Below are 18,311 nucleotides of genomic sequence, written 5' to 3' on the forward strand. Positions count from 1 at the left end.
ATGCATTCCGTAGACTGTATTACATCACATACAACAGAAAATAAAATACATTTTCATGCCACCCTGTGTACATTTCACATTGGAGAAACTGGAGCTCACACATGCCCAAATGTTCAATAACACTTCCAGCTTCGGCCACTGGGGCAGTCGTTTGAATTTCGGTAAACGTAGAGGGCAGCAAAACATTCAAATTACTTTAGCTGAATTCCCTGAACCTGGACAATGGGAAACTTGATCCTCATTTTGATAGTTTTGTTTAGCACTATTTACACTCCAAATATACATCATTTTGTTAAATTACATGGTGATCATAAATATGGCCGATATCTTGAATTGTGACAACATGAATAAAGATTTTTTTTAAATTACAGACGTCCCACACAAAGCTATTTCCATTACAAATGAATACAATCAACATATTTATATGCCCGATAAATTTTAATTATGAAAATTCCTCTTGTTTCTTCAGATTAAAAGAGCAAATCAAAGCAGAATAAAGCGGCTTTGTGTATCTATAGGTACTCTACATCCTTTAGAGGACTATTTTTATTTTTATTTTGTGGCCAGGCAGGTTTAGTGGGATTTTAGCAGTACCGGTTTATCCAGGGGAGAACTGGTGTTTGTGTGCCGTGGCGCAGAACTGCACAAACCTGTTTTCCTCGTCAGTGGGGAGGCGGAGGATAGGAAAGCAGGGCGTATGAAAAACTCCTCTTTACCTCTCCTCTTCATTTGTCCTCATTCAATATATTTTCCAATCTGATGTGCCTCTCCCGGGGGCTCAGGAGGACCAGGAGACAGACAGCATTGGGTGATTTGCAAGTGGCGTGATTGACATCTCTAGGCTCGGTTGTTCGTTGTCCACAAGGTGGCACGGGGTGAGTGAGGAAATAGCTTGTGAGTTTAGCTGGAGGCAAGTTCATATTACCTAAACTGATTCTGTTGATTAGGTTTACTGTGTGTGTTTACCAGTAATGCTTCGATTTCCCATTATGATAGGATTAATTGAGCTATTGCACGCTGCCTTCAGTCACCAAAAGAATTAAGCATGATCGTTTTGCTCATCTATTTCCAGATGAAACATAATCACTCATCATTCAAGCTATTTCAGATGGGTGGGGTGACATGATTTTTCTTTTTTAATTCAGGAATATGCCTTTATCTTTTCATAGAGTTGTGTTTTATTCTACAACTGTTTTTAAAGTTTATCACTTCCTCTGTTGCTATTTCATATTTGTAGGAATATTGAGAACGTACATTTCATAATCTGCAAGGCATTTTGGATAAATGAGCATAAATGACCACCAATAAAACCTCAGTCATTGCATTGACATTGTATCATAAACTAAGCACGTTTATGAAGTGTAATGTTTACTCGCAACTTCCTCCCTCCCTCTCTCTTTCTCTTTCTTTGTCCTGAGTGACAGGTTAGAGTTAATATGATAATTCCCTGGAGTCTTAAATCCAGACGTCATCATGTAATAGGCTTATAACTAATTCAGAGTACAAACAAACATCAACTTCCAACTGAAAAACCCACTAAAAAAATCAAAGGCAGTAATTGCGCAATGTCAGACATGATCCACCAACCCAACATATTTTCCCATGTATATTCATATTATTACTCTGCCCTAGGCCTGCTCAAAGACAGTCTCTATTTGTCCAGCAGTCTAATTGGCTTATTTTTGTTTATGTTGGATCAATTTAAGTAAAGTGTGTCCATTATATGCCACTATTTGAATGTATGACCTTTGACCCCAGATGTCATTGTCACTAAAAGTCAGGTCAGAACTGATTTGCACCTGTTTGTAGGGTAAATCGAGTACATAAAGTTGATCAGTGAAATAAATCTAAAGAGTTTCGAATCATATGCGGCCCTAAACGTGTGTGTGCGTGTGTGTGTGTGTGTGTGTGTGTGTGTGTGTGTGTGTGTGTGTGTGTGTGTGTGTGTGTGTGTGTGTGTGAAAGTTGTTTTCAGTTCTGACAGACAGGTTCCCTCTTGCTCCCGCTGCTGTAACGTTTAGAAATATTAGCTAACATATACCAACATGCAGAGAGAGTGAAGGAGCAGGCATAAATCACACAGATCAAAATGCAAAACCGATTGCGGTGTGGGAGGGGTAACCACACCCTTTCAGGTGCCCTTACAAGCATGTTGTATCCCAGTTGGAATTCATGCACAAAGGATTGGACTCTAATCCCTGAAAAGTTAATTATATTGAATTCATATGCATCAGAATTACCTCATATACACATAAACTTTCTTCTGTGCATCTGTATGTCAGTTTTAAGATATGTATATGCTGCCATGCAAAGAAAAAAGTAACTAAATCGTTTGTCAAAATATTATCAAAATCGCCATTCTTAGACTATGATATGTCCTGAGGCAGACTCGTTTGGCTCAACTTTGAGAAAACTTGCAATAAATTGCTGTGATTTCCAAACTCAGACCGACTTATAGGTAATTTTTCTCAGTTTCAGTATTGGTATTGTTGCTGTGTTTGCCTTTCTAGGACAGTACAGCCATGGCCAAAAGTATTGGCAGTGACATAAATGTTCTGTTTTGCAAAGTTTTCTGCTTCAGTTATTGTGGTGTTGATTCATATTGTTTCTAGATTATTGTACAGAGTGATCAGATGAATTTTAAAAAATTGCAAAAAGCTTCATTATCCAATTTTTTTTACTTCATCACAAAAAACACAATTTCACAGTTTTTTGGCCCTGCCACAAAATGACCAGCTAACATAATTTCACTAATCATATCAGCAGCACCTGGGAAAGTGTGAACGAGTACTAGTCAGGTGAAATCATTGGATTATTAGAGCAGACTGTTTGCTATAAAAGGAGGGAAGAGGTTCTTCCTATCATTGTGTTCTTGTTAGCAATGGTTACCTCTAAAGAAAGACGTGTAGCCATCGTCACTTTGCATCAAAATAGCCTCACATGCAAGGAAATTGCTGCAAAGAATATTGCACCTGAAAGAACCATTTACAGGATCATCAAGAACTTTGAGGAGAAAGGTTCAACTGCAGTGAAGAAGGCTTCAGGACGTCCCAGCGTGTCCAGCAGGCACCAGGACCATCTCCACCTGAGGAGTCTACAGAAGCGTGTCACCACCATTGTGGAGCTTGCTCGATATTGGCAGCAGGTTGGTGTGAGTGAATCTGCACGCACAGTGAGGCGAAGATTTTTGGACAATGGCCGGGTGTCAAAAAGGGCAGCAAAGAAGCCACTTCTCTCCAAGAAATACATAAAGGACAGACTGAAATTCTGCAGCAATTACAAGGATTGGACAGCAGAAGACTGAAGACAGATTATTTTCTCTGATGAAGCCCCCTTCCGACTGTTTGGGACATCTGTAAAATCGATAGTCCAGAGAAGAAAGGTTACCATGAGTCCTGTGTCGTGCCAACAGTGAAGCATACTGAGACCATCCATGTGTGGGGTTGCTTTTCATTCAAGGGAGTGGGCTCTCTCACAATTCTGCCCAAAAACACTGCCATGAATAAGGAATGGTATCAAAACGTCCTGCAAGAGCAACTTCTCCCAACGTTCAAGGAGCAATTTGGTGATGATCCATGCATTTTCTAGCATGATGGAGTACCATGTCACAAGGCAAGAGTGATAATGAAGTGGCTTGTGATCATTACATTGAAATTTTGAATCTGTGGCCAGGCAACTCCCTGGATCTTAATCCCATAGAGAACCTGTGGTCAGTCCTCAAAAGGCGAGTGGACAAGCAGAAGCCCATAAATTGTGATCAACTCCAAGCACTAATGGGTCAAGAATGGATCGCCATCAGTCAGGATTTGGCCCAGAAGCTGATATCCACCATGCCAGAGCGAATTGCAGAGGTTATGAAGAACAAGGGTCAACACTGTAAATATTGACTCTTTGCATAAATTGAGCGTTTTTGCCAATAAAAGCCTTTAAAACGTATGTATACTTATAATTGTTTTCCAGTATACCATAGAAACATATGAAAAAATAATCTACAAATACTGTAGCAGCAAACTTTGCAAAACACAAAATGCATGTCACTGCCAATACTTTTGGCCACAGCTGTATACTGTAGTTAGGCAGTCCTACAAGGAAATGTTTGTTTCTAGCAAAGTTTCATTAGCACTTTTAACTGGTCAGTTTCACTTAGATTGATAAAGATCTGCAATTCTCCATCTTGACTGTTTTGTGCTATCGGTCAATCACCATTAATTAACATGTAGCCAAGTTTCATGGAGTTACATTTAGTAAAACTGGATCAATGGGATCAGGTGATAACTTCAGCAATAGAGAGTATGTGTTTGTGTTTCAGCAGTCTGGTAAATATTTTAAACTGTTTCAGGTCTTCACAATCACTTATGAGGTAAAGGTGTGGATGTTTGCAGATAACACAGGTCACTGCAGATAACATGCCATGCCATATTTAGAAATTGAACCCCCTTAAAAGATTGTCTGTCCTGCTTACTCCCATTGAAGGCACATTACATGGGCCATTAATAAGCTCCTGATCCTATTTGTTTGTTTGTTTTAAGTGCCTGCACACACACACACACACACACACACATGCTGTGAAATTGCAGTCTCTACTTATTTCTTGCTCTCGCATTCTCTCGCTCGCTCTCTCTCTCTCATACATACACACACACACACACATGCATAGACAAATAAAGTTAGGCCTGCGGTGCTCACCCTGCAGAACCAGTTTGGCTAGACAAGGTTTTTATATTTTGCTATATATGAGCTCAGAAATTCAAGCTAGCAGGTTAAACATATAAGCGATTTGCTTTGATTGAGTTGCTCTCCATATATACAAATTTTTCCTTTTTAACAATCCTCTCTCTCCCTCTCTCTCTTTCCGCTCTCATTCTTTCCCTCTCTGCTTACTTTAGGAAAGTGAATCAAGTGGCAGGTGTTCAGGAGCACCAGTATGGCTGTGGAGAGTTTCTCAGTGCTTCTGCAGAAACTGCGGGATGTCCATGAGCATGAACTCGAAGGTAAGACAGAATGTTAGATACATGCTTATACTATATGTGTGACCCAATCATTCATTATTTGTCCAAAACACATATGACTACATCTGCAGTTCTTACATAAAAAAAGTCAACACTGGCCTTTCTGTAAAGTAGAAGAATGTAACGTGTGTTTGCACTTATGTTGTGTTAAACTCTTATTTCACATCAGGTGAAAATTGTTTGTGTCTATGTAGAGTTGCATATCAAAGGCCTTGCTGCATGAGAGGAATTTTCAGAGTGAAAAACAAGTTAAGCTCTATGGACAGCATCAGAGACATGCCATTGACACAGAATGTAATTTCAACCTGTCCCTCAGTATAAAAAACAGTGTTTACACAACATGATCTCATGGAAAGTTGGAAACAGCAGGTTGTCTTTTCTTTAGCTCAAATCAGTCTGTGCTTACTCAAAGTGGTAAGTGTTGTTGAGTAGATGAGCACGTGTAAGTGTATATGAACTGTATAGCCACAAGACCATTATATATGTTAGCATAAGACTATTGTGATAAAATCACTTAGTAACCATATACTGGAAGTGAAATGTTTTATCCAATCTTTCAACTCCTGTCATGAGTTTGTAAAGCTGGTAACTTTTGCATACTTTTTGCATTCAGAACATGCAAGGAAACTAGAAAGTGTGAAGAGAAACATGTGTAATGCATAACCAGACGTTCATCCACCTAGACCACCTAGTCCCACTGATGAAAGGACAATTTTTTTAACTTAACAGCTTGAATAACACACATTATTGTATGGAAAAATGTATGTAAGTGCTTAAACTAGCTACATGCTTCTTTTTAAATCCACTGGAATACCTTGCCCCATAGGCTTCCATTGCAATTACATTACTGTCGATGTGACTTTTGTTTGTTTTCACATACTGAGGGATGAGTTAATAGTACTTTCCTTAAGAATTGACAACATGTTACATATGCTGAAACTCCTAAATTAAAGACTATAAAGAAGGCTACTAAGTGGTTATTGGATTATATGATATGATATGGTATGATATGATAGATTTTCATCTGAGAATGCATTTCCCTTTGTGAATGACAGTGCTGTCTTAATCTCACTCAATAGGGTGGCAGGAGAAAGTACTAGAGCTGACAAATAAAAAGAATGTGTAAGTTTCAAAGTAATTTTATATATCAATGGCAAATAAAGTTGACAAACATTGGCTGGCCATGACATCAATATCATTAATGTTTTGTGTATGTGTTCTGTTGCAGTGATACAAAGCGTATAGAAGAACTTTACAGCAGGAACCAACAGATGAGAGAACAACAACGGATGCTCACTGAGAATGTAAAAATACTGGAGAACAGGTGTGCATGTACAGTACGTTTGAGCATGCTCTTAATTTTAATCTCACATACCATTTCCCACACTGGATATGTTTGTCGATCCCCAGGTTACGAGCAGGCTTGTGTGACAGGTGTACAGTCACTCAGGATGTGGCTAAAAAAAGACAGCAAGTGTATGAAAACTCTCAGCTTCAGAGTTTACAGCATATCTCACTACTAGGTGAGCTATAAATAGACCGTACGTTGTTGAAATGCATATTTAAATACAGACCTGCAGTGGCCCAAAAAGATTTGGACACTTAAGTTAAAGCACACTTAAAAATGTATTATAGTTATTGCGTTAGATATAAAATATAAAAACAAGTGTTATCTGCAAATAAATTATGCTAGTCATTTTCTCAGAACTATTTTTGCTATTACTGTACCTTTAACCAACTTTTTCTAAGGTAATTTTAATTAATAAATTCCCACAGAAACCACAAGTGTATATTTTGTAAAGGCATTCTGTACATATTTTAAAGTGTGTCTTAAGTGTACAAATATATTTTGGGTGCACTGTGTATATAATTAGCCTATTTGCATGATCAAATGTTTAAGAATTGATATCCCTTTGCAATATCTTCTTCTTTCTTCAAACCCCAACTAGGTCACAGATGAATATGTGCATATTAATTATATTTCCTGTTTGTGCATTGCTGTAGTGACTGAGATTACTGCTATGAAGAAAGAAAATGACAGATTGAGAGAGCTGCTGAAGATCCTAAGTGAACAAACCAAGTGAGTGGTATTCACTCAACACATTCCATTGCTCTTTTGTGTTTTTTTAGCTTACTGATTTTCCCAAAAGTTTTTCCTGTTGTTTTAATGGGGAAAGTACAGTGTCCACTCAGATTGTGGTCTTATTTAGTATACTGTATTTGAGGAACCATATAAAACCAGTACCACACTACCAAACACAATCTGGTCTGCACCAAATAGTCTTTTAGTAAAGTAGCTATTCTCCAATGTAAAGAGATGGACCAATGAAGCAGAGCTGGAACTACAAGCCTGCTTTGACTGCACTGATTGGAGTGTTTTTGAGGCTGCAGACACAAATCTGGATGAGCTCACAGATACTGTTACATCATATATCAGTTTCTGTGAGGATTGCTTATATAACATACAACAACAACAAACCGTGGTTTACAGCAGAAATCAGGCAGCTTCGTCAGGCCAAAGAGGATGCTTAAATGGGTGGGGATAAAGTCTTGTACAATCAGGCCAGGAACACACTGAATAAGGAAATCAGAGTGGCTAAAAGAAACTGTTCTGATAAGATGAAAAACATGTTTTCAGCTAATGAACCTGCATCAGTGGGGAGTGGCCTAACAACAAATTACAAACTACTGGACTCCTGCACCCAACATTATAGGGAACCGAAAACTGTCTGACAACTTCAATGTGTTCTACTGTAGATTTGAAAGTCCCAATCTCACACCTCACACCCACTCTGACCTTCACTTCACACCAACACCAACACCTCCTGCAACCCCCCTCCTCCCCTCTCCTGCTACTCAACTTGCACTTGAGATCTGTGAAGAAGAGGTGTGCTGTGTCTTCTGAAAACAAAAGACAAGGAAAGCACAGGGCCCAGATTTCACCCACTTGTCTTAAATCCTGTGCTAACCAGCTGGCCCCCATCTTCACACTGATCTTCAATAGATCACTGGAGCAGTGTGAAGTTCCATGCTGCTTCAAATGCAAAAAAAAGAAACCCAAAATCACAGGACTTAATAACTACAGACCTGTCGACCTGATGTATGTGGTCATGAAATCATTTGAGAGACTAGTGTTGGCCCACCTGAAGGAAATTACTTGACCCTTTCTAGATCCCCTTCAATTTGCTTATCGAGCAAACAGGTCTGTGGAGGATGCAGTCAATATGGGATTGCATCATATCCTGCAACATCTGGACAGGCCAGAGACATATGCAAGAATCCTTTTTGTGGACTTCAGTTCAGCTTTCAACATCACCATCCCAGCTATTCTCCAGACTAAATTACACCAACTCTCTGTTCCCACATCTATCTGTCAGTGGATAACCAGCTTTCTGACGGACATGCAATAGCTAGTGGGACGGGAAATTCACTTCTATCAGGAAGACACGCAGATTTGTGTAAAGTTTTAGATTACATTTATTTGATGAATATAAAACAGGAATGTAATGTCTCTCTTTGGCATAATTCCAGTCTGGCGGTCTGAAGAAATTGTACTCGGAACCATCAGATCCTGCCAGAGAAAGGAGACAGGGGCGAGGTGCCTACCCCTGTGCCGGACGGGACTCAACTGGTCATGGTGGGGTAGTTGAAGTTGCTGTGTTAGCTCACTGAAACAGCAATGTGATAGATTGTGAGCAGACTTATAAAGCAATGGCTTACATGTGATTGGCTAGGAGTTACCTAGCTAATAGTGCGATGATATACAGCTGCTAGTATTCCAGCTTGAACTAGAATGCGCTTACATTTCCAGCACCTGTACAATCAGCACAGGTGCCCCCCCAGGGATGTGTGCTCTCCCCACTACTCTTCTCCCTGTATACAAACAACTCCACTGCCAAGGACCCCTCTGTCAAGCTCCTGAAGTTGCAGATGACATTACTGTCATCGGCCTCATCCATGATGACGATGAGTCTGTATACAGAAGGGAGGTTGAACAGCTGGTTCACTGGTGTAGTCAAAACAACTTGGAGCAGAACACGCTCCAAACGGGGGAGATGATTGTAGACTTTAGGAACACCCCAACACTTGATCACTATGGCATAGCCCATTCTACCAGGGGTGTTGCTGCTTCTTGGGCATTGTCCCACGGCACCTCTCTAGCAGACATATTTAGAGCCACGAGCTGTGCAACACCTAACATCTTTGCAAGGTTCTATATCCTCAGGGTTGAGCCAGTTTCATCCCGTGTGTTATCAGGTGACACAAACAGGTAAGTTTGGGTCAGCTGGCCGAGTGTATTGCTTGTGCATAGTGCCTTTCCCCTCCCTTGAGGCGAAGATGTGCGCTCTTTCCCCAGTTGCGTTCACAAGAAGTGTGAACCCTGAATGTTCTTCCTCCCTAGCCTAGCGGCCATCGAGTCTTCGGAGAGGCTCGCTGCCACCCCAGGCATCACCCAGGCCACTTACTGAGGTAAGTGCTCCACATGTGCTGGTTGTTCCCTAGGCAACCCCATGTCATGTATATTACGCAAAATGGTTTCCCTGCCGGTAAACCGCTTCTTCCTTGGGCAGAGGGCCCTCTGTCCTTTGTCGCCGTGTTTGTAGTAACTCCTCCCCCCTTGGGTAGGATCTACCATGACACCGCTATGCACGATGTGCTTCCGCTCCTAACCGGAAAAGACAGTGTGTTGTATTCCTTCAGTGGGGAGGTGCCCCCGAGGCCAGGTGTGGTCTCAGTGGTGTCCTCTTCTATGGAGGGACACCCCCCAGCTTGGACCATATATTTGGCCCCCAGTCAAATGATTTATTTCCTTTTTTGGGGGGAGAACAATAGAGAGAAGGCCAAGGCTGGGCCAGCCAGTCCTTATTCTCCTGAGCAGTTAGCACTCCCCTAGGTGCAGGGGACCGCTTCATGTCTGCCAGTGTGTTGGGGGTAGTTATGCGACGGCTTGCTGTGCTGGCTACGAGGCACACAGAGGTCTGTCCGTCTCGCACCGCCAGTCTGCGTAACTCGGTTCAGCTCTTGCATTTTGGATTCAGATCTTGCATAGCTCCGGCGTTTTCCTTTGGGACCCCTAGTGTCAACTCATCGACACAACGTCGAGTGAGAGACAGATAGGGAATGTGTAACCTCCGTTCCCTGATGGAGGCAACGAGACGTTGTGTCCCTCCTGCCACAGCACTGAACCAACCACTCAAATGGCTGGGTCTTTGGCTCGGCTCCTCAGTGCGATACCTGATGTGTGTTTGCAGCGTCACTCTTTTTATACCCATATATCCGGGAGAGTGGCATGCAAATTCCACACACCAATTTCCATTGGCCTTTTCTCAAGATCAGAGATGTCTGGGCTCCGCAGGAGCAACCCCTAGTCGACACAATGTCTCGTTCCCTCCATCAGGGAACTGAGGTTACATCAGTAACCGAGATGTTTTTTCCCTCAAGCTATCCATCACATGAACAGATAAAAGTGACCCATTGAGCAATAATTAGGTGCAATTCACAGTTTAGTCTTTCTATTTTTATATTTATCCAACAAATCCTATGTCAACAAATTAATCCTACATCAACAAAGGATCAACTAATCCTGCTTTATATTCCCTTGCACTGTATATAACAGATTTGTATTTGCACTACGATATATATATATATATATATATATATATATATATTGTTATATATATTTTTGTCTTATTGTGTATTCTCTAAATACTTTCTTTTCTTTTCTATTCAGTTTTTATTTTTATTAAATTATTATTAATTTTATTTTTTTATTATTTTGTAATATTATCTCTTGTCTTGTTGCTGTTTTGTATTGTTTTTACACTGGAAGCTCCTGTCACCAAGACACATTCCTCGGATGTGTACGCATACCTGGCAATAAAGCTGATTCTGATTCTGATGCGGCTTGTGCTCAGGCTAGATTTGACCAACACTGCAATGTTGAATAGTATTCTATTAAATATTTAATATTTTGCATATAATACTCATAAAAAATTATATATTTACTTTAGTTCTTCATCGTTCAGTCGGCAGAATGGTAATTCAGATGGCTCAATCACTCCAGAGGTCAAGTTATCACCTGATAATACAGTGGCTGCGGTGACTCTAATGACCTCAGGGCTAAAGTCTAGCCAGCCACCACCAGGGGACGCCACTATACATGCAGAGACTTTCAAGCGTGAGACAGAAAACAGTCCAACTTGTTGCCTAGGTAAGTTGGAATAGCGCAGAAATCAATCTTATATTTTAGCGTCCTGAAAACAGCCACACTTTGACTAGATTAAAGCACACTCTCTGCAGACTTTGGACATTCACTTATTTTGTTTTCTTTTGTTTTCTTTAGTTTTTTCTATTAAGTGGAAAATTAATCACATGGCTTGTATTTTACTCAATTGAATTGAATTAATTTTTATTTTATTTTATTAAATTAAAATTGTACATTTGTTTAGAAATGACATATTATAAAAATAAATTTACACAAATTCATGTCTATGTTGGACATTCACTGGTTTTGTTTTGTTTTGTTTTTTTTGTTTTGTTTTGTTTTGTCACACAAGAGAACAAGTGGCAAGTCCCTCACAGGGTTTGTATTTTATTTTATTTTATTAAAATTGCAATTTTGTTGTAGTTTGTTTAGAAATAACATAATGTTAAATAACATTAGCACAAGTTCTCTATAAAATGATTTTTTTGGTTCCGCATTTAAGCCTTTTGATAAAAAGATTTTTAAGATCACTAGAAACAGAAACCTCACGCCACAGGAACAGTTTCTTCCCGTCTGAAGCTGGCCTCATAAACAAGGCCTAGAACCCCTGCCACTGTCTCTTATCCCACCTCCATAGACACTACATGTTACATTAACATAGTTTCCACATCTGTCTTACATCAATGTATAGAACATTTATCTGGTCTATTGCACATTTTACTATACTCAAACTGTGAACTTTTCTGTGAACAACTGTGAACAGTGAACATTTGCATATTCTGTACATATTTTGCACATTCCTGCACAACTGCACATATTTTGCACAACTGTACAGCTCCTTTATTAAAACCAGTCAGTTTAATTTTTCTCTATATATTGTATCTTAATTATAGCTTATTATTTATCATATGTTATCATATGTTATCATATGTGTCATATATTTATTATTATTTTATTGTTATTGTATGCCTCAAACACCAAAGCAAATTCCTTGTATGTGAAAACTTACTTGGCAATAAAGTCAATTCTGATTCTGATAAAGTCTGTCCAAACTTTTGACTGATATTGCATCTAGGTCCTTTGGCTTGTTCACATCTTAACTGATGAAAACATCTGTATGTTCTTTATTCTGTACAGAGAAAGTCTCTGAACACAAACTTATACAAGGCTGGGCCAGAGCATTTTTATTTGTAAGTAAAACATTTGTTCTTGTAAATGTTCTTTTTGTTCTTTGTTCTAATAAATTGATTGCTAAAAAATAAATATATATATATATATATATATATATATATATATATATATATATATATATATATTCTTTCAATTTATTTGTGTCTCAATGATGGCTGAATTTTTTGTCTTTGTCCCTCAGGATTCTAATAAGCCCAAATTGTCCATCTCAAGTCCATTGAGATGGGGATCAGAGTATGGAACAGAAAGGAGGTGAGGCAGGCAGAGAAAGTAGACGCATTGACACTGGGAACAGACAAAAGATTGTCACACATCCTAATCCTTCTCCTCGTGTGTCCACAGAGCTTCCAGTGTAGACTTGGTGGAGCAAGGGCATTCCCCTTTGTCTCCTTCTCTCCCCACTACTTTTAGGCCACTGAAGAACAATCCTATTTCTTCATCAACTGCCTCTGAAGAACATACCACCCGGCAACAAATCCACACCCCTGTTCCCTGCCGGCCGCTTCCAATCAAGTCTGGTCACCTCCCCTGGCCACTATCAGAATCCACTGACTGGGTAACAGTATCAACACCCAGCTCTGGTTTTAGTGGTGGGATAGCAGTTCACTCAAGCCAGACCCAAATTCCAAGCTCAAATATACTGCGATTCCCTAAACTGGTCTCACCAATCAATGGCCTCCAGTCTCGCACATATGGCCCAAGCCCTGATAGTCTGCACACTTGGTCAGAGCAGTCTCCACGCAGACATCTCTCAGAGCATGCAGAGAGTAAAGAAAAGAGAGTGGCAGGAGTGGAAGCCATTACAACACCACCCGAGTGGAGGAACTCAGCAGTGCAGCCAGAGAGGATTTTTGGAGAGAACCTGAGAAAGGACGAAGAGGAAGTACCTTTGGATCTGTCGGAGTCGGGACGCTCCAATAGCAAAGAGAAAGAGAAAACACAGTCACAGAGCGATGCATCTTCATCTTCATCTTCCTCACCACCTGCTCCACTTTCATCATCGTCTCAGTACCCATCAAGTCCTCAGAGTGACCTGCAGACAGGAGATAATTATACACAGGTACACAGTATTTCAAATTCATAAATTAAATTAACATCAGAGGCCTTTTTGAGATGTATAGCATCATGAATACAATACAGCACTGGCTGCGTCCGAATATGTATACATCCCTGCTAAGTAGTATCCCAAAAACAATATGTCAATGAAGTAGTATTCATCAGTATTCATAAAAAAGTCATCGAGAAATGCCCAAATGTCCTACTACATCCGGCGAGATTCTGAAGAGTGCATCCTCTGGATACTGTACTATCCCATAATGCCACCGGAGCTGAGGAGACATCCAAAATGCTGAATTAAAAAATCTTGCAGAGAACAGCGTGACATTGCTATATATACCAAGTTGTTCCAATGGTTAAAATCATGCTTGTTTTACAAAACCAGAGTTTTTCTTTTGGCATATGCAGTGTTGGGTAAATTACCAAAAAAAGTAATTCACTACAAATTACTAACTACTTCTCTCAAAGTATAATCAGATTACTTTACTGATTGCTTAATTGAAAAAGTAATCACATTACTAATTGTCTTATAAGTTACTTTCTAAAACACTTATCACAAATAGTTTTTTTATTTTCCGCAAAACAAATTCAAAATAAAGTATTTTTTCTTCTTGTTCATTGTTGCAGCTGTCACAGAAACACAAAAAGACATAAAATGAACATATGTATTTCAATTGTATTCCACATTAATAATATTTTTTTAGAAATATTTGCAACCCAAGTAATGTACTTAAAATGACTTTCATTGAAAGTAAGTAACTGTAATCTGATTACAATCATTTATATATATATATATAATGCATTACTTTTTTCACCTAAAAGTAATTAGATTACACTAATTAATTTGTAATCCAGTTACACCCAACAAATTCCCAAACATATGTTCGGGTCACGGGACAATGCCAACACTCCCGGATGAAGTATCATGTTTGGGAATACATTCAAATTGCTTTTTTTTATTTAATTATTTGTATTTTGTATACTTGCTTACATGCTTGAAATGACTATATATGTAAATTTCTGTTTTTTTCTATGCTTTGTAAAGTGTTCTTGTTTCATTGAAAGGCGCTATATAAATAAAAATGATTATTATTATTAAGACTAAAATAAAAATATTCTATAACTGACCGAGAAGTGCGTTCTTTATCAAGTGCAAAACTCTGACAAAAAGCAATTTTGGACACAGACACTGTGTTTCTTTTTGCAAAATGTTTTTATATCAACATCGAGACAGTGTGACAAATTCATTTTTAAAAGCACTCAAATTAATATGAGGTCATAAATACTGCATCGATAATAATTATAAAAAAAAAAAAAAAAAAAGTAAGATTCTGTTTAAAGTACAGCATGTCACAGTGCTGGGACATCCCAACAATATTTCATGTCAACCACATACAGTATGTATACGTACCTATATATGTGTGTGTGTGTTTGTGTCTATTTACTAACGTGTAAATAATATTGACTGCTTACACAGGAGGTAGCACAGGTAAAGCACAAGGAACAGGAAGAGGTAAAGGAAGATGAAACTTCTCCAGCACCTGAAACTTCTGTCAACTCAGAAAACAAGAAAATCCCATCACTGACCATTTCCCTTCAACCGGGTAAATCTTCAAACTCACTGGTCTGTTTAAATTGAATTAGTCTGTACTGTACTGTGTTCATTACGTTTACATATGTATGCATGTTTTGCCTTCCAGTTGTGGTTATGGAGTCACTTAAACCTGGAGGACAGGTAAAAGATACCTTATAGGTTCAATTAATTTGTGACGCAAAGTTACTACTGTAACCAAAACGGATACTGATAGAATGTTAGATATACAGTATCAGTATTACATGTATGTTGTCATTATATGAAATACAGATTTTATTAAGATTTTCGGATCTTCTGAGATCATTTTTAACTTCTGCTTCACTGTGGTTTACAAATGCTAGACAGTGAAAGTCGCTGATCCAGGCAGCACACCGATGGAGCCAGAGGAGAAGGAGAACAACAACTATGAAACAAGCAGAAAAAGATCAGGGCAGAATACTGATGGTGAGTAATCATCATTTATTCATACATTATCTTCGTTTAAGCAATTGTGTTTCATTTTATACATTTAGTATCACCTGAAATGCACTTATTTGACTTGTTGTCCTGTCTTAGCTCTTTCCCATCGCTCACTAAAAGAGAAGAAAATAAGGCTGAGCAGAGGAAATAACCATGCAGAGCCAGATCAAAGATGAAGGTCTCTATTTGTCAGTGTTCTCAAATAGTGTTTAGGTTGTTGAATTCCATTATCATGGAATTTTTCAGATGTTTCTTTCTGTTTGTTTTTACAGGCAATGAATATATACGAATCATGCGGTTATTGTGGTTATCCGGCCCGGCATTTTGTCTTCATCCTCCGTCACCATCCTCCAAATCTGTGGTGTTTGCTTGAGTTATCCAAAACACTGACCCTTTTCAGCACGTCTGTCAACATGAATGTCATTTAACAAGCAGTATTTATACTGCAGTACACCAGAATTGAAATAGATCTAGTGTTAGTGTGCACAAATAAGATAGTTTCCTGTTTTTTCTGATTTCATAAATGAGAAGAACTTGAGATTAAACAGTTCATAAGTCTCCAAACATATAGCTCTAAAATACAAGGGATTTGATTCTTTTATCGGGTCGATTTCACACCAGTCTTTGGCTTTACCAAAACAGGAACTGAATAACTGTGTTCATTGACAGCCCCTTGTCAATAAGGACAAATCAACCAGTTATTCATTCATTTTCACATTTCACTTTCTTCTTTCTCTTTATTTGTTCATGGAACATTAATGATGTGCACTTGTTATATTTGACACTTTGTGCTTTGATTCACGCTCAGTTTACTGGTTCTGTCCATTTTCATGTCTGCGCTCAGTTTGCGTTCAGTCTCTCTTCCGTGTAAGAGCTCTCAAAAGCACAGCTGTCAAAGGTCTAATTTTGTCACGTCTAAGCACTATGGTCTGTTTCTTGTGCATGTGACAAAAATGAAAACCCACTGCTTCCCCTTTGGTTTTTTTTTTAAATGGTAAGCACATATTTTGTAATAGTGAATTTTCCACTTACAGTAGTAAGAGTGCAAACTGAAGAAGGGTGAATCTGTGGGGAACAAAATATACTTCAAATAGCTGTGTTTAGTTCTACATCATTGCTTTGCACAGAGGTAAAAACAAAAGTTTTAAAGCCAGAACCGATAAAGATATTGTACTAAAGCTGACACATATTTAGTGTATTTTGATAGTCTGCCAAGCTTCCCAAAGCGCTTTTAAGACAAGATTTGAAAATGAGTTTGTTTTCAAAAAATGTAAAATATAAGTTTTACATTATAGCAGGACAAAATGGTTAATCTAATGTCCATTGAAATAAATACAAATATAATTAAAGTACCTTTCTTGATGGCTGTATGAGAGGTCATGCCCTGTGTGGTTAAGGAGCAAGACAGGGAAGTACAGAACCGGATGAACTCTTTAAGATGTGGAAAACACTTTCAGTGCTTACAGGAATAAGGCAAATGATTTGACCTTGAAATGCACATCTGTGTCAATGGGAATAATATTCTCTATAATATGCTTTCACCACAATGCTGGAACTTGATTATAGATAAATTTAACAAATTTACATGTACAAATCCTATAAAAATAAATAAAAAAAAACCCAGATCAATGTATCACATCCTCTACTTTCCAGTTTGGTGGTCCACAAATGTGTGCATATAGTATGTGCTAATGCTGCATTAAGTTCATCTAGGCAACCAGGTTGGTAAATTTGATCTATGCACAATATTTCTTGGTTTATTATTAGAACTCATTACTAGATGTTCAGTTTCCTCTCTCTGCCAGAAATATTTGCATATTTAGTACTTGACATGTTGTGACCTTTTAGAATGAATGAAGATGCTGTTTTGCCTTTTGAGATTTGTCAGTTAATAGATGATAGATCTGTTGTATATGTATAGTAAAGATATGCCGGGGAAAACTAGATTTATTTATTTGCCTGTTTTGATGATTATCGCATATCAAAAGAATATGGAGTTTAACCCTGGCATCTGATAGGGGATTAAAAGGATCACCGTTTTTCCTTTAAGTCCTTGTATAACCGTAAGGACCAAATAGACCAAACTGTTTCTAATCCAAGACAATCTGTGTCTCTATCTGTGCTAATGTGTATATATTTATATTATGTATCGCCTTATTCTAGAAATATTGTCTAAATCCCTCCTTGTAGCCTTCTCTATTTCCTTGTGTGTATGTGTGTATATATATATATATATATATATATATATATATATATATATATATATATATATATATATATATATATATATATTATTTTTTTTTATTATTATTATTTTAATTTTCAGTCATAGTTTTTTATATAATGTAAAACTATTTTTTAAGGCCATTATTTGTGTTTATTAGCCTATATATATATATATATATATATATATATATATATATATATACAGGTGAAACTCGAAAAATTAGAATATCGTGCAAAAGTTCATTAATTTCAGTAATTCAACTTAAAAGGTGAAACTAATATATTATATAGACTCATTACAAGCAAAGTAAGATATTTCAAGCCTTTATTTGATATAATTTTGATGATTATGGCTTACAGCTTATGAAAACCCCAAATTCAGAATCTCAGAAAATTAGAATATTGTGAAAAGGTTCAGTATTGTAGGCTCAAAGTGTCACACTCTAATCAGCTAAACACCTGCAAAGGGTTCCTGAGCCTTTAAATGGTCTCTCAGTCTGGTTCAGTTGAATTCACAATCATGGGGAAGACTGCTGACCTGACAGTTGTGCAGAAAACCATCATTGACACC

The 18,311-nt window shown here is 38.1% G+C and overlaps 1 protein-coding gene across 2 annotated transcripts; it reads left to right on the top strand.

Annotated features, from left to right (window-relative positions):
- The first annotated feature begins 701 nt into the window (after window positions 1–701).
- On the top strand, window positions 702–17,689 carry LOC127618925 (RBBP8 N-terminal-like protein). 2 transcript variants are annotated; one of them, XM_052091628.1, is made up of 15 exons: window positions 702–875; window positions 4,887–4,991; window positions 6,089–6,131; window positions 6,238–6,333; window positions 6,420–6,532; window positions 7,014–7,089; window positions 11,036–11,220; window positions 12,352–12,404; window positions 12,587–12,657; window positions 12,748–13,465; window positions 14,939–15,065; window positions 15,162–15,196; window positions 15,397–15,499; window positions 15,611–15,692; window positions 15,787–17,689. In XM_052091628.1, the coding sequence occupies exons 2-14, from the start codon at window positions 4,925–4,927 to the stop codon at window positions 15,688–15,690; spliced, it is 1,767 nt and encodes a 588-aa protein (XP_051947588.1). In that variant the 5' UTR covers window positions 702–875; window positions 4,887–4,924; the 3' UTR covers window positions 15,691–15,692; window positions 15,787–17,689. The 2 variants fall into 2 exon arrangements, with proteins under 2 accessions (XP_051947588.1, XP_051947587.1); XM_052091627.1 differs by having other exon boundaries at window positions 704–875; window positions 11,021–11,220.
- Window positions 17,690–18,311: the final 622 nt, after the last annotated feature.

This window comes from Xyrauchen texanus, chromosome 25 (genome assembly GCF_025860055.1).
Source record: "Xyrauchen texanus isolate HMW12.3.18 chromosome 25, RBS_HiC_50CHRs, whole genome shotgun sequence".
Lineage (NCBI taxonomy): Eukaryota > Metazoa > Chordata > Actinopteri > Cypriniformes > Catostomidae > Xyrauchen > Xyrauchen texanus.